Source organism: Amblyomma maculatum, chromosome 6 (genome assembly GCF_055883805.1).
Source record: "Amblyomma maculatum isolate TAMU_Amacu chromosome 6, ASM5588380v1, whole genome shotgun sequence".
In the NCBI taxonomy this organism is placed as follows: Eukaryota; Metazoa; Arthropoda; class Arachnida; order Ixodida; family Ixodidae; genus Amblyomma; species Amblyomma maculatum.
This window is the reverse complement of record NC_139349.1, coordinates 62,081,441-62,103,904: the sequence shown is the minus strand read 5'-3', so window position 1 is coordinate 62,103,904 and position 22,464 is coordinate 62,081,441. Positions and strand designations below refer to the sequence as shown.

General features: G+C 45.2%; 1 protein-coding gene across 1 annotated transcript; it reads right to left on the bottom strand.

Annotated features, from left to right (window-relative positions):
• Positions 1-10,584: 10,584 nt before the first annotated feature.
• On the bottom strand, positions 10,585-20,197 carry LOC146185866 (papilin-like). The gene is made up of 3 exons (XM_084607936.1): positions 20,140-20,197; positions 14,703-14,941; positions 10,585-10,662 (listed from the first exon to the last, which is right to left on the bottom strand). Exons 1-3 carry the CDS (start codon positions 20,195-20,197, stop codon positions 10,585-10,587), a joined length of 375 nt encoding a protein of 124 aa, XP_084464062.1.
• Between the last annotated feature and the right edge of the window lie 2,267 nt (positions 20,198-22,464).

Genomic DNA, 22,464 nt, shown 5'->3' with positions numbered 1-22,464 from the left:
ATCTAGCTTGGGCTCGTAGCGTAGCAATATTTTCTAGTATAGCTGAATCCCTCATAATGCTAAAGAGATGCTCCTAAGGCCCAAGGCGTACGATAATGTGCTACATTTTCCAAAAATAACCAGGTTGTCATGGCTCTGCAAAAAACGTTTTTCTGGTTCAGTGGTGGCGCTGAATCAGAAAAAAAAAAAATATTGGTTGATTTGCTTAAAGACGCTCGTTCAATTCTTGCTTCTTTTTATGTCGAGAATGTACTCAGTTTCTAACTTTTATGCATTAAAATAATGACAATGACTATACATGACCACACCACTACACTGAAAGGATTGTTGTGCATAGTCGAAATGAAATAGTAAAATTATTATAAATTGCAACGTAATATCAGTTACCGCTACATTTTCTTGTACATTCTTTGAACATGAAGCACTATTTACAAAAAGAATCGGGAAACACAGATAATTAGTTGACCTACAAAGCGACAGGAAAGCATGAACGAAATGCGGGCAACTAACCAATCATAGCCACATTACTTCAATGTTTCTGGACGTACAGAACTGGCTGCATTTTATAACCGGCTATTTGAAGTCATTCGTCAACCGCAGAACCATTTATTTGCCCGTTTTTCAGACCTCGTTCCTCTTAATTATCTTGCTCACCAGACGACCAATTTCATGAACCGATCACACGTCGTAAGAACTAGCAAGGTGCAGAGCACTGTAATAAAGTTGTGTATAACAATCAATGCTTCCTTACCGTGTCTAATCTATGTTACCATTGCTGAGACAGCGCTCAACGTCACAAACAGGGCAAAATGATGAAGAAGCGAGGTCTAGGTAGCTGGCTGGTCAGCAAGTCCTCTGTATGCGACTGCACTGCATACTTCCCCGAGTGCGCTAGCTGCCTAACTTATGTGCCAGGAAGAAAAGATATATAATTCGGTTTTGTAATCAAGTATTAAATAGCGAATCTGCGGAAGCAGCGAAATTTATACCTTGGCTCGAGTTTTTTAATAATTCACCATTTCCCTTTTACTGTGGGTCACTATCGCCTGTGGCGTCAACGTTTATAAATAATAAGCAGAGACATTCGCTGGTTGCGGTATCAAAGGCAGCACTGACAAAGAAATAGTGCACCAAGGGGTACTAAGAATCTATCGAAAAAAGACCCAATTGCGAACTGCTGCGACTGTCCTTTATTCAAGCCTTGCAGTATTATTACACCCTAAGAGCGTCTCATCTCGCTTGCATTAGTTGCTACAAAGAGAAGGCAAGCGAATAAAGAAATCGAATCCTCTCACCAGTCAGCGCTCCTGATACGATCAAGGCAGACCCAAGCAGCCGTTTTGAGGTGTCCATGTTGAAAGACTTCAAAAATTTGCAACTAAAGCTTCACATTCGATAACTACTGCCTCTTGGAAGCCTCCCGAACAAGCCGCTTACTGCACAAACAAAACTTGCTTTCCGAGCTCGTGCCCTGGGACAAGAGAAGATTCTTTTACAAGTGTCGTACGAGAAACGGAGCTACTAGGAGTCTGAGTATATAAACCGTGGGTGCAGAAATATTAGGGAATAAAAAAGGACAAGTTGTTCATCCACATATGTGCTAGAAAAGCCCAGCTGATGCGGCGCACGCAGTATTACAGCCTTCTAATGAACGTACACTCTGACCCACTTTGTGTGATGCTTTATACACGGAGGCGCTCTAATATAAAGCGCGTGAGCGACACAACAAAGGAGTGAAGATTGGCACGCAGAAAGCAAAGTGGGATGATAATAAAAAAGAAATAAGTGACAAAATAAAGAAAATGTTTTAGAAGGCCGCATTTGGTGCCGGTTAGAACTCAAAACTACATCTATAAAATAAATAAAGCCCTTTAAGGCGTAGGAAGGAACGGGGTCTTTAAATTGGGAGCGTCAAAACATTTTCTAACTGGCTTGAAGTTGAATAGTATAGCCGCACCTGAATTTCCTGGAGGCATATACGTGAAAGTCAAAGCATGTACAAGGAATAAAAAAACACATATAAACACGGTGGTGCGGTTGCGTTTTTACGGTCCCTTGCCCGTAAAATACGACTCTGGAGACATGCAGAGAAGACGGCAAGAAGCAAGTAACAATGACTGTCTGCCACAATCCCCCTTTCTTCTAACAGTCTCTAGTGCTACCCAGCTCACGCGGAAAGGAGTATATGCATTCACTTCTGTAATGCAACGGCAAATGTCTCAGTACGAAGACGAGTCCTAATTATTCGAAAACAACAGGTTTTCGATCCCCCTCACTAACAGTCCTTTTGCTTGAGTTATTTCATCAGCTTTTCTCTGGCATATTAGTAGCAATCGCTCTGGGTCACTCAGTCTGCTAATAATTACAGAAACACGAAAGTTGTCTCAGCAGGTCGGTGTAGTAGTGCCCTACGCTGATCAATGAGTCCTAATTTACACACTTATTGGGCCCTATTTTGAGCGTCTGTGTAACTTTCCGCATGCCGCAGGCACTCCTGTTCTGAACACGACGCGATATCTACTTTCCAGCACCGACGCTGTCTGTTGGTATAGCTGCCTGGAAGCGTGATGTGTGCTATGTTTGTTGAAACGCATTAGCGCTCAATGTTCCTTGTGCGTTTTACTACAGGGAGTACTGTTATTATTAAGCGACACCTCAAATTCCTTTCTGAGGATGATAAAACTTATTACATTTTTAGGGATGTTGCCGAAGATGTCGCAACATGACAAGGAAGGATGTTTGGACGCTGTGTGGAAGAACGAAGACGCTGAAGTTAGAGCTGATGTGTTGGTGCGCCCTGATCTTCGGGAGGTGTTCCTGACTTTGAAGTGTGACTCTGCCGCTTGGGAAGGCTCCGTAACAGTTTCAAACAGGTGCGGAGCGAAACTGTCCCAGGCCCACAAATTGAAACTTCGATGTCCCACCAGCTTATTTTTAAGGATATGCCACCAGACACATCCTCATCCACAGCGGCAACAGCGCCGACCGTTGTCATGTCGCAGCCTCGCTAAGCGAGCACCTTTTGCGGCATCGATGAAGTCGATGTCAACGGCTGGCTCTTCACGTATGAGCGGGTAATCAAGCACAAATGCTGGGACGCTACTGTAATGCTTGCCAACGTGATTTTCTACTCGGCCTGAACGGAGCGCGTCTGGTTCGAGACCCATGAGGACCCGGCATAACATACTGGGATATTTTTAAGCAGAAGCTGAAAGACGTATTTGGAAAGCCAGTTGGACGAAAGCTCAGTGCAAATAAAAAAAGAAGAGATCTGGCTGCTAGACCGCAGTAAGCCGCTGAGTTGTACATATCGTACATTCAGGATGAATTAGCGCTGCGCCGTAAAGTAGACAGCGCCTTGTCTGAGAGCGAGATGATGGGCCGTATCCTGTAGGGAATTGCAGCCGACGCATAAAATCTTCTGCTCTGCGAAGATTGCACTACCGTAGACTCTGTCCTGCAGGTGTGCCGGCAGTTTCAACAAGCCAAATATCACCGAATTTCTCCCCGTTTTGACCGACATCCCAACACGGCTGCCACATCTTCGTGCGAGGACGTACCTACACTGCACCAGCCTTCGCATCCAGCAGATGTGAGCCGGATAGTCAGCAGGGAAGTAGAGGTTTATGACCCCCGTTGCCTTCAATCCTGACCCCACCGAAACCACTGAATGCCTTATTTTAAAGCTGTCGTTTTTAGGAGTTTGCGAATGTGTCTCTGAACTCCGGCAGACCCTCCGAATAACCCCGTTCCCCCCACGCCACACCAATTGTTGCTATTGCTACTCCCCCTCAGCTCTTCCCTGTGCGCTACCCCTTCCGTAGTCATTCAGAATGGCGCTAGAAGGATGTGGGTACGGACAGACGAAGGCACAGACAAAAATATAATACTGTTTATTAGCGCTCTGGCGTCTGGCGAGCCCGGTAACTCTGAGCGGATTCGGATGCAGCCGACCGAATGTACAGCAAGCAACCGGGCCTCACTCATGAAATGCGCGTCCCGATTACACAAACCAAACAAGCCTGCGCCTGCAAGGTATGTGTTGGCCAGGTGCTGGCTCGTATTGGAACAAAGATGATCGCGTGTTCCTTCGACGGATCGAGGCCGGCGCAGCCGGTCGTTGTTCAAGTTACGAGGCGCAGTGTGAATGCAGGCACCGGAAATGGGCGTCGGCTCCCCTGGTCATGCTTCAGCGCATGAATGAATTTGAAGAAACAGTAAATAAAGGGACTGAATATAAATCTGGCTTTGGAGCTAGAATTACGATAACAACTCTAGCACAACCATAGCAGCGTTTTAGGCTATATGATATACACTGCAGATGCAGCATTTTGTTTTGTTCGAAAGCATTTAGCGAAAATTTCTGTAGTCGATACATGGTACTAAAGACTCGGACCGTCATTAATGCCTCTTGTGACGGCAATGGTTACACCTAGCGACCACGCATTATCCTTGCTTCTCATATAGACGCTTATTTAGTTTAGAAACATTTTAATGACCCTTTAACTCAATTTTATTTCTTCCTAACAATGACCAGCATTAATGAACGATTCACGCAAATTTAGGAATAGGGCACTAAGACCGGGTGATATTTCACATTAATTTCCTTTTGGCCTTGTGTTTTTACTGCCAGCAGCGTCGTGCCACATCTGCATTTCGTTTGCTGATGTAAAATTTTGTACTTTTCTTTCAATGTTTATTCCGGTTTTTATTACAGCTTGTATGAAATTTATCTTTCTGTTCGATTTCTTTTGCAGATTATTGAGAATCATTACTCCATTGTACTTATTGTGAATAACCTTATCACATAGTATAAGCGATTCCGTATGGCCACGACGATCTTAAATAAGGTAAAATTTTAAAACATACCTCTTTCTAATGTCGAAGGCAAAAAAGGTGGCGTCAATATTTATTCATGACAGCAATTTTTAAAGCACATAAATATCACGCACTTTATTTTGCAGAGGTGTGACATAGTTGTTTAACTCGCAGCCGTTTAACCAGGTTTAACTCAATTTTTTTCCTCCACTTGCCAGATAAGATTGGTGCGAATATTCGGTGCGCTTCTTGTTCTTTCCTCTGTTGAAGAAATGCACCCGACATCTCAGAAAGAAACGAACAAATTCTGCAGTGGTTGCCACAAAATGTATCGGTCAGCCCATGCTAGCAAAGGAAATTTTATTGTCATTCGAAACGCTTTCAAGATTAGGGCATACGATGTTTTTCCTGCTGTGAACTCCTGCACATAGCGGTCCACGATTTTTAAGAGGACAAGCAAGCGGATGTCAAATCACGGGGCTTCCGGGTTGAACTTCTTAAAGTTTCGATGCACTTTGAGCACCCCATTGTTGCAGACATCTTGAAAACGTAGCCAACTAGATGATCGAGAATGAACTTCTTTCGGTGACTTGGGTCGACTTTATTTTTGTCGGCTTCATTTCTAGCAGCATGTACCTTTTGGCAAACATTTCTGTTTTGTAGCGAATATAAAAAATGCAAATCTCTATAAATAAAATGCAGAGTCATGTGCCGATCTATTTGAAGTTAGCGTCTTCAGGTCCACTTTCATTAAACATTCATTAAAATTAACTTTTCACGCCTTGATAGTTTGCGCAAATTTAGTTCAGTTTTTCGATGACTTGTCTCTTGAGCTGTCGCCCTGGCGAGCTTCATTCGGCGGCGCTGAAGTCGTTGCTCCAAGCAATGGATGTGGGCCTTCAATTTTTGGAGCTGCGAGATGCTGCATACAGCTCCCTCCATTTAATATGCAACCTCTACGTGTGCGCTTCTGTTCATCTCAGTGCCTGCGTAAAAAAAAAGCGAAAATTTTCCTCACAGATTTCCCGACTGCCGGACGTGCAATCAGCACTCAAGTAACAAGGCACACTGCATGCCCACCTTCATTTCCTGCGCTAATTCCCGCTACATGTGCAGCCGTCAGGCTAGTGCACATCTTCGGTGCAGAATCTGAGCTCTCCAGATCAGGCGACGGTTCCCGGTAACGTTCAGCACCCTGAACGAGCTCTGAACGTTTCTGGATCTCATAAATACGCAGGACGTCCTTCAATAATCCTCGGCACGCCGTCCGGCAAGAGTTTATGGGGATTGCACTTTGAGGTCACAACCACGCAATCAACGAACCATTCATCTGCACGCACAATGTCACTCGCATCGAAGTCCTTTTCACACACGTACATGCGGGTAGTCGAAACTGAACCCAGAAGTTTCCTGGCGTGGTATGGCGCGCTTGCCCTTTTCACGTCGGTTGCTGTCACTGGGCAGGCAGAACATCGACACTTTCATTTCCGCTGTACCTGGAGCGACCTCCAGGTACGCAGTAAGTACGCAGCATCCTTACCGGCTTTCAGCCACACAAATAATCATTTTGCGAGACACAGCACTGGAATGAACCGAAAACTTCGAGCGCAATTATCACGCTGCTTCGCACAGACATCAACGGTCGCTGTCGTCCTCGCGTTTTCGTTGCCCCCAGACTACGCGCAGCGCCGTACTGCGATCGCCGCTAGCAACGCCCAAAGCTCCCCCATAGAGTGACGGCGAAGCTTCATGACCAGTAAAAGTTTTGAAGGATTTTGGTAAAACTAGTGTAGAGATTCCATGGTATATCCACTAATTTAAGCAAAACAAATGGGTCTTTTGAGGGAAGAAAGAGGCGGCGACAAATTTACGCCCTCATTAGGCGTAACAATCTCGAACGCGAACTGCATGTTGGCTGCAATCCAAACAATCCAGCAAAATTCGTTGGAGCGGAAAGAATAAAAATAATGCTTAAAAAAACTGTTTACCTTTCGCAGTTTGGAAAGACACAGAGACGTCGGTTTCTTTAAAATATTGACTGACAGCTCTCTTGCCTTTGCACCCTTGTCGAAAAGGGAGCCCTGTTACAAGCTGCCAAGGAGATCTCTAACGAGCTCGCTTGTATAGTTAAAGAAAATCAAGACAAACTTACTTTGCGACCATTGTGGCGTTAGTTGAAACTCGTTCCCTCCATTCCAAGAATAGATTGCGAAACGCAGTTTCAATGATAACCTTCTGCAGCTTCCTGTGTACGTCTATAGCGTTAAATGAAATAGTCGCGTGTTGACGAGGAAAGGTTATTTGCGCTGTTTTCAAGTGGGAACATTGTTTCAATTTTCGTTTTAAGCCCTGAAAGATCTTTGTAAGCGCGGAGTAAAAAGTTCCGCTTCCTGTAAGATTGATATCTAAGGTGACTACAGCGTTATAATTCGAAAATGCTGTTAAGTAACGCTGAAACGTAAGCGATCACAGCGACAGGCCTCCCATATATCTTCATATTCTGCGCTTTCTTCTAGCAGAACCTACATGGTAGTGTAACAGTACATTGTAGTTTAACCTACATGGTGGGGCATATGAATGGATTTAGAAGACGAATAATGGGGATCACGTTTCGATTACCGTAGCAAATATAGCACAAGCCACGTAGAAAGGCGTATTTGCTGAATTGCATTTGACTGCTTCATTACAAATCTTCTTGCAACCGCACACTCGCTCAGTGGTGTCTTGAGTTCCAACTTTCCGAATTCAAGGTATTTTTTTAGCTGTATGCTGCTCTCTCTCTCTATCTTTCCCACGCTAGCTGGCTAGCTCGCTAGCTAGCTCACTCTCTAAGAGTTTTTGCTACTGATGTGGAACTCCCTACGCTTACCCTGCAGATCATAGCCCTAATTCTGAAAGCTGTTTACTCGCTGAACGCCTTGCCATTTGTCTTAGGCCCTGTCTGCCACAGGATGCACTCTCATATTTGCCGCAATCAAGAATCAAGGGTGGTGGCCACGTGCTGTCTTTGCGTGCGAGCAGCTCTGGGACTTGGCCACCGTTGCCTCAATTGCGCTTAATGCGGACATAATACGAGATAAAGTACAAGATGTTGGCAGCTTTAACAATTAATTGTTTCTTTTTTCGTAACTTTTCCTAACCTAACGTATTTGCAATATTGTTACGCCAAAATAAGAAAGGGGAGTTTACAGTGATGTCGCAGCGCGACAACGTGAGGTCTACTAGCTCCCAAAACGCTGACGCCTCTTCCTTCTCTTCGGCCATCCATGACTTCACCGTCGTCAGTAATGTGACAATGTGCATAAGTACTCGAAAAGGCCTTAATGTATCTCTTTTTCCAAAGATGGAGCCATCTCTAAGCGAGATGCTCTTCGGAATCAATGGAAGAGAATAATTTCGAAGGAAACCTTTGGAAGCGTTTGTGACTACGTAAGGAAAACACATAATCAGCCCAACTGTACCCACTGCAGGGCAAAGGCCTCTCCCATATTCCTCCAATTAACCCAGTACTGTGCTAGCTGCATCCATTTGAACTCTGCTAACTTCTTAACCTCATCCACCCACTTAATTTTCGCTGCCCCCTCCTACGCGATCCTTCCCTTGGAATCCAGTTGGTTACCCTTAGCGACTATCGGCTATTCTTTCTGGGCGTTATATTTTCTGGCCATGTCCATTTCTTCTTTATTTTGAGTAGGATGTCATTAAATCGCGTTTGTTTCCTGACCCATTTGGCATGTTTTCTGTTGTTGACGTCTCACCTACCATTTTTCGTTCCATAGTTCTCTGCGTTGCTCTGAACTTAACCATCAATATGTTCCCTACCACCTGTTCTGCTGCCCTTCCCGTGCAATAAAGAAAAAAACGTCTTGGTTAGCTCAGTTGGTAGAGCGACTTCCCGGGAAAAGTGGGGGTCCCGGGTTTGATCCCCGGAATAGGACGAATTGTTTTTAACTGCGAAATTTCTGAGACAGTTGTATAGCTTTCCTTTGTAGCCGTATGACTGCGCTTGGGTGGATGTCTATGAGTAATTACTCCCTTATTACAAACCTACTCCACCTTGGGCGATTCCCCTAAATATCCTACCAAGTGGAACAAACAAGGTGTCCTTTCTTACATTTTTGAAATATATTTAGAAAATGTTGTTGATGCCTGGCAAGAAAACGGCCATGTCGAAAAAATGTTAACGCCTGGCGCTAGAATCACTATGCCGGAAAAAAGTGACGCATGAGGGAGCGTGGTTAGGTCGAATGTGAATTAGTCGTTGTTCCCTTTTCACTTCAAATCGGGTTCGACTCTAGACGGGCTCTGGCGTCAAGGAGCCTTCAGGTAAATATCTCTTAAAGCGGTGAGAGGGGCTCTTACTGATAGTGCGCTATAATATGCTGGGACCGCTTAACGCACCTTAAAAAGGGAAATTCGATAACAGTGTATTCCGGGTCTATTGCGCGTAGATAGAAGCTCATAGAAACTACGCTTACAATGCACAGCAGGATGAAATGGCGGGTAAACACGCAGGACGTTCGGATGCGTCTGTCCCTTAGTTCATTTCGCAAGGAGCAAGGTTCACGGAGGTTTGAATAGTTGTGTTGCAGCTCGACCTTGCGAAGTAATTCAACTCATTCCCCGGGAGCTCCTCGCTGCCCATCACCGACAAGAGCGAATCCCTGATACGACTGACATATACACCGGCGCATCGATTACAAGTGAATTTGCATCTATGGGCTGGGTATGCGATGACAACCCTTCCCTTTCAGGCGCTTATGCCTGCCACCTACCTCAAGGTACCCCTCTTCATGCTGAACTCCTCGCGATTTGGGGAGCCTTGTCAGGAGTGCCTTGCACCGGCGCTGGTTCAATACGTATTCTTACTGATTCCTATGAAGCTTACAAGGAAATCGCTACTCCGGGTTCACAAGATGCAACAGCTACGGCCATACAGCGCCTCCTTAAACGCCATCAACTCGCGACCAGAACTGTCGCTATTCACTGGACACAGGGGGCAATGCGGCGGCACACGCCGCGGCTGCCTTGGCAGGTGGGATGTCCACATTTACTTCCCCACCCCCCTTGCTTCATCCTTTCTCGACCTTGAGCGGGCAACTCACTCCTTCTCTTGCCCTTATGCACGGACCAGTCTTCGTAGCCTCAGTCAGCATCGCATGCAGGTGGCTACACCAGACCCACCTTTTACGAGAAAACCCCACCTCACCCGAAGTCAAGAAGTCTTTTTTAATAAGCTCATCGCCCATGCGGCTTACACGCCACGTATTATGGCCCACTGACGTCAATATACAGAGAAAATGATTACGTGCCCCCCCCCCCCCCCCCCGCCCCTGTACGGCTCTAACTCGCGGCGGCATATCTCATCTACTCTGGGATTGCTCTGCTTTTTCTACTGGACGCTACGAGATCAAACCCTACCGCCTGAACTACCTTTCCCTTCCAGAAACTGATGAACACAGATGATGTTTGCCAAGTATGGCTCGCTTAGTGGCCTGGTTAGAGCAATGTGATTCGAGTGACGACTAAACAATGAAGATTCTGTCGACTCCCCTTTATCCCCATCCATGGCCATGAGCTAGCCTTCCCATTCAATAAAAGACATTCAATCAATCAAATCTATGACACATGAAGCGCTTTTCTGTATACTGCAGTACAGTGCTGGCCAAATCATTTTAAAGGGCATTAAAATGACTTATAAAGAGTGCTAAACGCACATTATCCTACATAAATGCCTTACTTTGAAGGTGCCCGTCCATTCGTCACTTAAGACAAGGATTCCCCATATCGGCTTTGTTTGTCGGCGTACACCTGAAACCTTTTTGTGTGGCTGTCATCAGTCATCTGTGACACAAACGTGCGGGGTTTTAGGCCACATTGTTCAAAATTCAAAATTCTAGATTACGCAAATGAATTCGCCGTCTTTTGTGACGACAGAGAATGTGTGCTTGATGCTAACGGCCAAGCTAAGACTTATGCAAGTGCACGGGCGCCCAAATAAACTACGAAAAGATAGTAGGGTTTTAGCATAGTCAAGCCCAGCAGGACGTACAAAAGCTTTTGGTGGGTGTCGATGGAGACAGCGATGTACGATGCACAGCGCTATAATGTGTTGCAGTTTAATTCGCCAGGTAATCGGCTTCAGTGATAAGTAGCATCACGCACGCACGCACGCACAAACACGCACACGCACACACATTTGCGCAGAAAAAAGGGGGGAAAAGTTATCAGCGGTGTTTAGCGCAGAACTACAACAGACAGCACGGTTCGTGTGGTCAGCGCTCCTTACCCGCCTTTTCATCGCTAGCGACCGGTACCTCGCAATCAGCTGCCATTACGTAACAACGCTGGCAAGGCGGGAGTGCCAATAATTAGCGAAACCGCGGCACCCTTTCCACTTTGTTTTCGACAGCGGCCGCTGCGTATCGCCCCAAGTGCGTTTCGAGACTACTTGCCACGCGCTCGCGTGTTCCTACTCAATATTGCTCATAACAGTGCAGTATACGTTTCCATACTTGGCTCCCACAAGACATTGTTTGGTTGGAATTCGCACCACTCCGATGGGTTTGTGTTTCCTGAGCTCCAGAGAGCTTTCACACAATATTCGTGGCTGGGTTCGACCGTGTTAACTAGCACTTTTGCAGTAAACATGTTGCCATATGGCATGAAAGCTACGAGGAAACACCCGCAGATCTCGCTGGTATGTAGAGGATAGTGCAAAAGACTTCCTTTTCAGCACTATTGAGATTCGATGCCGTTTTGGCGTGAACAATCAGAGGTGATGAGGAGAGATAACAAAATCGCGCAGATTCTCAGTGTTTGAGCGGGCCGCAGCTGCAGTGTTCTTTATATTTTATTATTATTGCCACACTTGGGTATATACCTCAAGTGATGGTGGAGGTAGAACGAAAGGAAGAAGATGGTTTGCACGGTATGAAAAAGAACTGAACAAGGGTAATTGGGGTACGCCTCAGTTCGCAGATTAGCCAACGTTTCGACAAGTGGACAAGTGATGGTGGTGTTTCGAGTAAACTTTTAAACGACGCACCGTGCGTTTGCTGTTTTTATGTGGAATTGAAGTCATTAACGGAATAGTCCCAAAAGTTGTGAAGGACGGCTTGGGCTCAGACATTTCTTTTTGAGACGGTTTGTACCGCACTTTCTTTCCTGTTTGATTAAAGGAACAATTTTCTCCACGGTGTCGCTGCGGCAACGGTGGCAAAAGCAGTGCCGGAATTGGCCTCTCTACACCCGGTGCTATAAGCCGAAAACCGACTAGGCTCTCTCGATACATTGTTCCCAGCCGATTACTGTGCACATGTATCTCATGAGAGCATTTAGTCTCACTAAAAAAATAAAAGGAAAAAAAAAGTGCACGGACATTTAGTTGACAGCAATGATGCCTATATTACTGCATATTTCTGTGCACTGTGGGGGCCAGGAAAAGATTTACTGCAACGAAACAAAATAAGACTTTTTTTTTTATTCGTTGCAGTAAGATCTAGTATTAAAATACTTTTCCTCCAGTTCCATATATATTTCGCGTTAGAAAACTACTTGAACTCAAAGGAACCTTTGTACCGTGGACGGCTAACTTCTTGTTGGATAAAAAGTCCGAAATTATTCATTATGCCTTCGTCAATTGCAGGCGTGCCATATCAAGAATGAACCACTCATAACGGCGTATGGAAATAAATAAACTTGAACAAGAATGAACGGGTTACATACGATGTCAAACATATCCTTGGAATGTTTTGCTTGACTTTGCGAATTGTGGCTTGCAACATCTACAACGCCGATTATTCGGAAGAACGGGATGTTTAACGCTGTCGCCTTAAAAACTTAAGTTGTCAGGGAAAGGAAGTTGCATATTGCTCTCCTCGTTCTAATGGGCACCTCAACCGAGCCTTTAAGAAAGTTGAGGTGTCCGTCGAAACGAATAGGGACGCATGTGCCATGATATAGAGCTCAGATGTAATTTCGAATATCTGGGGTATTTTAACCTCCACTGGCAGCGCACCCCACACAGGTGTATTCTGTGTTTCGTCTGCAGCGAAAAGCGACCGCAGAGGCGAACGTGATGTGGGCCTTTAAGAAAGGCCTCTTCATCAGCGTTACTTGATTGTCTGCAGCGGCAGGTAACCTCACGCTTCGATCAGTCTCTCATGCGCTATCCACTCTTTATCTTGAATTGCGATTTTTCTTCTGCATTTTGTTTTTCTGTTTTTCGTGAACGGAAGGTTAATTGCTCTCGACGGTTACTCTAGGCGGCCCGATCAAGTCTATATTACGTTTTAGGAAAAGAAAGGACACAGAAGCACAGAAACTTTTCAGCGGATACCTCAACCACCAGAGTCTGGGCGGTGGATTGATTTCAAGGAAAGAAAATGAGTGTTACCTGTCGTGACAAAGCGTTATGTGAAGAATTAAAAGAATGAATAACGTTTATTTCTCTCGGCCTGCTCACCACCGCCACTATATGTATGTATACTTGCCACAGTCGAACAATGACTCAGCCACGGTGTCTTTGTTGCTGTTGACCACCACCGCTACCCATCCTATATGCTTCTTTTTCAGGGACCTGGGACAAAAAGAAAAGCAAACGAAAAAATGTTGGACGCCTGGGCTCCACCTTTGATATGGTATGACACAACAACGTTAATGGCTTCCGTCTGTGGGCCCTTGTTCGCGTGCACGAAGTTTGCTGCTGTCTCAATCACTAAGCCATTGATTACTGCCTATATATCTTACGAATACTCATTAGCATTCATTTGTAAGCTACAACATTACGGGGAAGACCATTTGACATGAATATAAAGCATCGTTTGAACCAAGCCGCACGGATGTTTTTGAAGTGGCCTAGGGGCAGCCTGTCTGCTTCGGGATCCACAGGTCTCGGAGGGTCTGATTTTTATCTCACCCTCACATCTCAAAGGAGCTGGTAGCTCCCGCCAACTCGGCCACGTGACATGGTCTTGTGACATCATACAGCACACTATCAAACTAATTCTCGGTCATGTTACCGGCCAATTAACCGACACTAGCCTGAGGCATGCGCGTGATTTTTCAATCAACGCTGACACCAGATTTTATGGAGGGTGGGGCCTATAATGCTGCTGAGTTAGAGACCAACAGCGTAGACACCGAGTCCTAAAGCTAGACTCTGACGTTCTTGTATTGCTGTAATGCAACTTATTCGTGCGTGGAATGGTCTCACGTTTCATTCATCGGCAAAATATTACACAGTATGAGACTTTGTAAGTCAGAGATATAAGAAGTAAACCACCACCGCTCCAGAGCCGTATGAAACTGATGACTGTGCCTTTCGACGCCAATTCCTCTTATTTTGCTCAGTCTGGCTCGTACGTCAGGCCTCCTGTTGCTCGCTGACACATCTCTCAATACGATGGAAAACTGACTTTCGTCAGAGTATGTAGCAATATACCTATACATTATGCATGCGTTCGGAAATGTTTCCTGTCCGTCTGTCTGCTAATAAATCAATGCTATATTGCTATGATGCTCTGAACCACATAGCGAAACTGATATTGGATTGGTAAAACGTTTATTTGGGGCCTTCAGTATAGAACGCGCGCCCAGTACACGAAAGCCGTCGTAGAGGCGAGCTTCCTAAAAACAGACTTTCGGAGAGAACAAAGACTGAAGAGAGCACTGCGCCGCCACCGCCTCCATACCTTTCGACGAGATGCGATTTTGGTGGCGCAGTCTCTAAACCACACTAAGGCGGAGTAAAACATAGGATCACTGCAGCAGCTGCCGTACTGTCGGCGATGCAGAAAACTCCTGTCACGAATAGTGGCTCTAGACGAATGTTTACCAAGCACTAGCCTAATTTAGCATTTATTTCTTCTTTGTAATCTCACCTCAAAGGCACACGTTTTCATGCACTGCTCGTGAGACCTGAACGCGTTGGCGTCCCGCCCTCCGCAGCCGCCGTACAGGTACTGCTTGCAGAGTAGATATGTAGTGTCGTAGTACCACCTTGGCTCATAGTCTGTGCAGCGGCGGTGGTTGGGCTTCAGCCAGCACTTGTTCTTGAGGCGCTGATCTGTCGGATTGTCCTGCTCGGACGACCTTCTGGAGCGCTTCGCCTCGAGTATTCCTGGGAACAAAAAAATCCCTTACGCATGACAAATGCAGTCGACTTCCGGGAAGGACACCTAGTCAAGTAACTAAGACATGCACTAACGGCCTGTCTTTCTTTTTTTTTTTTACTGTTCAGATGGCGTGCAGCCGGGCGTTAGCAACAGTTACTGCTGAGGCTTCAGATAAGAAAGGAAACTGAGAATAGGAAATAGACGTGAAATCGAGAGAGAAGAAAACGAAATCTCCAACGATACCAGAGTGGAATCAAGAGTCGAAAAACAAATCGCGGTTAGCTTGAGAGTCATGCGGGGAGGTATGGCTATACGAAATTCGTAGACAATGTAGCTGCAGCTGATATAGCAAGAGACTCGCTGGAAGCAATGGGAGTGGCCTTTTCTGCTTTGTTTAGTTTGTAGGATTTAACATGCCAAAGCAACTCGGGCTATGAGGGGCGCTGTGGTGAAGGTCTGCAGATATATAGACCACCTGGGTAACTTCTTTAACTTGCGCTGACATCGCAAAGCACACAGACGTCACTCCGTTTCTCCTCAATCGAATGCAATCGCCGGCGGTCTGGTTCAAACCAGGACACTCCAATACAGTAGTATGGCGTCTAAACACTGCGCCACCGTGGCAGGGAGCTTTTGCTGTGCTTTGAATATAACCTTGCTGATTACCATAATGAGAATGGTGACGGCATCTACCCCAAACAATAGTTATTTCCTGTTTTTTTAGTGCAGCTGTAACGGAAAAAGACTAGCACAAGTGACTAAGGGCTACAGCAGAAAAATTGCGAGATGCAGCGCTGTTGTTGCCGTACGCGCCGATAACGAGAGTGCCAGGTACATTCAATTTCCCAAACCGGGAGTGGCCCTCAGAAAGCAGCCCATTCCGACTCTGGCCCACCCCAAAGCCCGTATCATACATGAAAGCTTGTGCATTCCTTACTGACAGGATAATGCATGCGCCGATATGGCTACCCACGTCATTTAGTTTGTGTTTTTAGCGATCAGCGGTATTTATAGCAGTTTTTCTTTTAAAAGACTTGCTTGGCGATGCACTGTCAAAATCGAAATTTTGCCTTTGTAGGATAGGCTGATTTCTGCCGCCTAATCCCAGTTTGCAAAATGGAATGTCGCACTATCGGTATCGGCTGGAATGGCTATAATGGCATCGCATCTCACAATATTTCCGGTCCGGTCTTCAGCCAGTTGCGCTAATGTTTTTCTATTGCCACGGTGCCTAAGATAACACAGCGATAAGGCTGAAAATGTCCTTAACAGTTACTGTAGCGTTATAGGATACGCGTAACGGACATTATAGGCCCCTCATTTTTCAGTCCTAGCAATTGTGACAAAGCTGCTCGGGTAGCCAGGAGAAAATATGTCATCAACGGCAGTATGATCCCGGTGAGCGTGAATTTGGGCGGTCATCTCTTTTGCGGCGGACGTTAGGAGAGGGAATTTTGACGGCTTTCACTGTAGCTCCTTCGAAGCAGAGGACGGCAGTAGTGCGCGAGTTATTTTGCTGATGGTTTACAGGAGGGGTGAATGAGTGAAAGTCATGGAGCACGACGCAGTTTGGTGTTATATTTATTTATATATTTCAAAACATACTGCAGCCTAAATGTCTAGCAGAGTGGGTAAATGAGAACCGAAAAACAAAGTCCAAGCGATTTCCTAATGCTTACCAGAAAGTAAAACTTTGAAAAACATTCAGGCACCTCCAAACAGTTAACGCGATAGCGTGTGTTTTTCCAATACATTTGGCGCCTGTTGGCGCGATGCCAGATTCCGGAAAAATAGCTTTACACCATATCGCGTAAAATATTCGGAGGCTTAACTCCGCTCAAACAGTTAAAAACACTCGAAAGCACAATTTGACATGATTTTTTATTGTTTATTTGGCGGTTTACCATTCATATACTGGAACAGAGTTTGGCAAAAGTGTTAATGTGTTTAGTTGGTTTGGGCTTTGGGGAAAGAAAAGTTGCAGTATCGGCCTCACTTAGGATCGACACCAACACTCGCAATTAACGGCATACAATTATAGACGCATATGTCATCAATACGAATCCATATCGCAAATGGCCTCTAACTTGACTAGCTTATAGATGCTAAATGGTACGTTAAACTTGTGACACCACTCTTAACGCTGCACAAAGAACAGCTGCATCAAAATTTTGGCGCAAAATGAAATGGGCATTTTTTTTTTTCGGCAGGTTTGGAATGATGACAAGTATTTTCAGATTATGAAGACATTGTTTCGACGAAATGAGTTGTATATACTATCGAGTAAAATCGCACATTCCAAGTCACGTTTTACACGGTAGCAAACAAAATAAACGTGCCGCTTGGCATAACAGTCAGTCTTACAATATGACTAAATTTTTGTTGTGCAAGAACCAAGCCATCTCGCCTGAGTGTGCTTAAATTAAACTCTGGTTCCCGCTCCGCGCGAACAATCGGCAATCAAGGGAAAGATCAAAGTTGAATTTCCACGATGGATTCTTTGTCACGTAATGAATGGAAGGCTTTCCATAGAGCTTGGTATCCGTGAATTCCCAAACACATTAGGAGCAGTAGGCGGCCAACATCAGTACGTTAAAATATTTGTTGAATAAAGATGATTAGAGATGGCAAAACGACGCAAAAGAAGTGCTCTCGGCATAAAAGAGGAGGCTTCCCATTAAATGCGCCTCAAGTACTCTGTGAAGCGTCCCTCGAGAGAGCGGGCAGATAAAAGAAGTATGCGCGAAGCAGACAATTTTACGTTGTTGTTTTTTTTCGTGCTTTGATTTTCGACTGGAAGCCTAGAGTTGAGTAACACACTGTCATCTCAAGTGGCGGCGTACGTTTGGAAATCTGAGTTAGGTTGAAGAGCATTTTCTATTTTCCGTTTCGGCCTGTTTTTATCCGTGCTTTAGCTATAGCCACTCACAGCTTCGTGCCACTTTACGTGGGCACTCCCTTATGCTTTAATACAGGGATTTCGCAACACACGCAGAAGTTAATTGCGCATGTTTTAGAGTGTTTCCCTGCGGGCACGTAGCAGACTCACTGGGTGCAAGAGAAAACTTTTATTTGCACTTCATTCACTCACAACGATATGCAAGAGGAACTTTCCTCGGGGTAACCGTTGAGCGAGCTATGATTTTAGATAACTATCTATTTTTAAAAGGAAGAGACGCAAATATATTTTGCTAGGTTACTGGCGGTTCCACCAATAACACTACTTTTTTCCAACAGGGCTCACTCCGCCGGGGTGGCGCAGTGGTTACGGCGCTCGACTACTGTTCCCAAGGACCCGGGATCGAATCCCGGCCTCGGCGGCCGCTTTTCGATGGAGGCGAAAAGCAAGGCGCCCATGTGCTGTGCGATGTCAGTGCACGTTAAAGAGCCCCAGGTGGTCGAAATTTCCGGAGTCCTCCACTACGGCGTCTCTCATAGCCTGAGTTGCTTTGGGACGTTAAACCCCACAAACCAAACCAAACCAAACCGACAGGGCTTACTAATTATAGAAAAAAAAAGTCTTTTTATTGCATATTTGAAAGCAGGTTCCTGTTGACGTTAAATGCTCAACATTATTCTTTATTTCTTTGTTTTTATTTTTTGTGGTGGTGGTGGGGGGGGGGGGGGGGGGTGAAAGACGACTGCGAAGGCAAACACGAGATAGAAGCGGAGCTCACCAGAGAGCGCCCACAGAAGTTTGAGTGCCATTCTAAGCCGTCGTTTAGTTGTGCTCTTTTAGCCGGTTTATCTCGCTTTCTCTCAGCTGCAGCACACCACTATTTCCTACCATAGCTATCACCCCCGTAAAGCTAACGAGAGGCTCCTATGACTCTATCCGTGCCATCATATTCTACATTTTCCGACAGTAACCATATTGTGGTTACCACGAAAAAAAAATATTTTGCTGGCGGAGGGGCGAAGGTGGGGTGCCAGCCCAGTTGGATTCGAGGACAACCTGCTTGGCATAATCTCCCTTAATCTCTTGAAACCTCGAAAAGCGGTATCGGCAAACGCGTTGTTTTTCCTAAAGACGCTCCGGCAATTCTTGCTTCTTTTTCTGCCGAGAGTCAAATTATGAGTATTAGTTTTTTACTCTTATTTGCATGCATAATCGACATTACAATAATGACAACGACATTACATGGCCCCGCCATAACACTAGAATGATTGTTTTACACAGTCAAAAAGAAAGAGTAAAATGATTATGAATGACGATGCAATATTAGTTACCGGCTACCTTTGCTTCCGCTTCCTTTGAATATGAAGCACTCTTTGCACCAACAGGGATCAGAAAATACAGCTGACAAGTTAACCTACAAAGCGAGCGGAATTAATAAATGAAATTCGGGCAACTAAGTCAGTCATGCCACATTACAGAAGTGTTTCTGAACGTACAGAATTGCGTGCGTTTTACAGCCGGCTATTTTAAACCCTAGTCAACCACAGAACCACTTATTAGCACGCTTTTCAGTCCTGGTTGCTCCTAATTATCCCCTCGCCGTAAAAAAAAAAAAAAAAAAAAAATACCACTTTCATAAACTATATTACTTGCTGCCCCAGGACACGTCACAAGAACCAGCAAAGTCGAGAGCTCTGATTTAACTATAAACAGCACACGCTGTTTCCGTGCTACGGCCAAGTTGCGTTACCACTGCAGAGAAACTACTCAGCCTCGCGAACAGGGTGCAATGCTGTGCAAGCTGGATCTAAACATCTGGCTGGTCGGTAATTCCTCTGTATGCGACTACACTGTACTTCTCCCTTCTTCGTGTACACATGCTACCTAACTTATGCGCCCTTAAAAAAAGAAGAGTGAAAAAAGGCCCCATTTCGGCTTGATAAGAAAGCTCTAAATAGCAAATCTGGAGCAGCAGCGGAATATATACTTTGCCACCCTTTTTAAAAAAAATGTTTTTCATGTTCACCCTTATCATTTTTACTGTGGGTCACTATCGCTTCTGACGTCAACCTTTATAAATACCAAGCAGAGACATTCGCCGGTCGCGGTATTAAAGGCAGCAATGCAAAACGCCAAGGGGCTCGAAGAATCTATCAAAAAATGATTCATTACGAACTGCTGCGACCGCCCTTTCTTCAAGCTTTACAGTGTTGGTACTACCTGATAGTGCCTTATCTCGTGCAGTCGCTTGCATTCGTTGCTACAATGAGAAGGCAGGCGAGCAAAGAAGGCGAATCCCCTCACCAGTCAGCGCTCCTGATACGATCAAGGCAGACACAAGCAGCCGTTTCGAGCTGTCCATATTGAGACTTCAAAACCTTGCAACCAAAGTTTCACCTCTGATAACTACTGCCTCATGGAAGCCTCCCGAACAAGCCGTGTAGTGAACACACGGCCAAACTTGCTTTCCAAGCTCGTGCTCTGGGACGAGAGACGGCTCCTTTACAAACGTGATACGAGGAATGGAGCGCCTCCACGCGTGAAGGTAGAAATCTGAGTATATGAACCGCGAGTGCAGAAATATTAGGAAATAAAAAAGAGCAAGTATTCATCCACTTGTGCTAGAAAAGCCCAGCTGATGCGGCATAAGCAGTCTTACATCCTTTGAGTAAACGTACACTCTCGCCTCCTTTGTATGATGCCGTATACACGGTGGGGCGCTAATATAAAGCTCGTGAGCGACACAACAAAGGAGTGAAGACTGGTACGCAGAAAGCAAACTTGGATGAAAATAAAAGAAAAATATATAACAAAGGAAAAGAAAAGCTTTACAAGGCGGCATTTGGTGTCGGTTGGAACTCAAAACGACATCTATAACATAAAAAACAGCCCCTGAAACGTAGGAAGGAACGGGGTCCTTAAGTAGGAAACGTAAAAGCATTTTCTAACTGGCTTGAAGTTGAATAGTAGAACCGCACCTGAATTTCCTGGAGGCATATACGTCAAAGTCAAAGCGTGCATGAAAAAAAAATAAGGGTAATATAAACACGGTTGTGCGGTTGCCTTTTTACGGGCCTTTGCCCGTAAAATACGACTCTGGAAACGTGCAGAGAAGACGGCAAGAAGCAAATAACAATGACTGTCTGCCGCCCTCCCCCATTTCTTTTACCAGTCTCTAGCGCCGCCCAGCTCACGCCGAAACGAGTATATGCATTCACTTCTGTAATGCAACGGCAAAAGTCTCAGTACGAAGACAAATCCTCATTATTCGCAGACAACAACTTTTCGATCTTCCACACTAAACAGTCCTTTCGCTAGAGTTATTTCGTCCGCTTTTCTCTGGCAGATTTGGAACAATCGCTCTGGGTCACTCAGTCTCCTAATAGTTGCGGAAACGGAAGTTTGTCTAGGTTTATCAGTGTACTGCCCTGCTCCTATCGATGTGTCCAAATTAAAACACATATCAGGCCCTATTTTCCGAGCGCTTGTAACTTTCCACATGACGCAGGGAGCTGTTCTGGACACCACGGGATGGCTATTTGCCAGAACCGCCTCTGTCTGTTGGTATACCTGCCAGGAAGTGTGATCTGTGCTCTGTTTGCTAAAACGTATGAGCGCTAGATGTTCCTTGTGCGTATTACTACTAGGAATACCTGTCTTATTAAGTCACCCTTCGAATTTCGTTCTGCGGGCCGTGCAAGCTTAGTATTTCGCCATTGGCTACCGTTCGTACTTGATATGAGTTTGTAATAGTCTAATTAAGCGAAATAAGCCGAAAATAATTGTCTCTAAACAGCAATGAGTATTTATTGTTTAGTGATTTGGTGCATTAGAAATAATAAATAATATTCAAAAAGTAATATTCAAGCGGTACTCGTGTACAGTATGAAGTTATGTTTCGCTGTTTTTAAAATCTGCGTACCACGAGCTTTTCGCTTGTAAGGTATCGGCTTCTTCGCTGCTTTACTTACCAAGTGCTATTGACATGGCTGAATGCCGTGAATCATACAAGTTCACGTTACCAACACGTGGCCAAATGTCACATGTTGGTGGTAATCCCGAAACCAGCAAACGAAGACGCTGGCGATTGACTGAATCAACTCGTTATTGGGCTGACCTGTTCCCGCAAAAGAACTAAGTAACTTTACGGCGGCGATTACAGCAAGCGTGCTCATCGGTCGTCTAAGAATCATGCACATCACAGTTCAAAGTGATGTGTACTTATTCGCCCCTAGGTTTCTGGCCTCGTGTCGGCATTGAGAAGAACTGTAAAAAATCATTTGGCAAAAATGTTTGCAGAATACTCTATTTGTTAGAACTGATTAGGGGAGATAATCTGCCTGCCACGTGGACACTTATTTGTGCCCTTGACGTCAGTGCCACAGCTGATACTGCGAACAGCCACGGCGTTTATTCCCATTGGCGTACCTGCCGCTAGGAATTTCCTTTGCCGCATAGCCGTCATTAGGAAACATACATTATTTTATATCACTTGCTAGTGAAGTAGTCTAACGCTGGCACATATAACGTACGAAGATCAGACTGGCCAAGAATGCAGACAAGGCTTGTTGGGGCAGAGGTGTCGTTCCGTATTGCTGCAGCTTTTATGCTTTCAAAGGAGATTTAGCA

What these genes read in the sequence shown, in the direction of transcription:
- LOC146185866 (XM_084607936.1), bottom strand. Translation starts at nt 20,197, where the DNA reads ATGGACAGCTCGAAACGGCTGCTTGTGTCTGCCTTGATCGTATCAGGA. An exon ending in CGTATCAGGAGCGCTGACTG is followed by an intron (nt 14,942 to 20,139) that starts GTGAGGGGATTC and finishes TTTTGTTCCCAG; the next exon opens with GAATACTCGAGGCGAAGCGC. An exon ending in TGAAAACGTGTGCCTTTGAG is followed by an intron (nt 10,663 to 14,702) that starts GTGAGATTACAA and finishes TTTGTGTCACAG; the next exon opens with ATGACTGATGACAGCCACAC.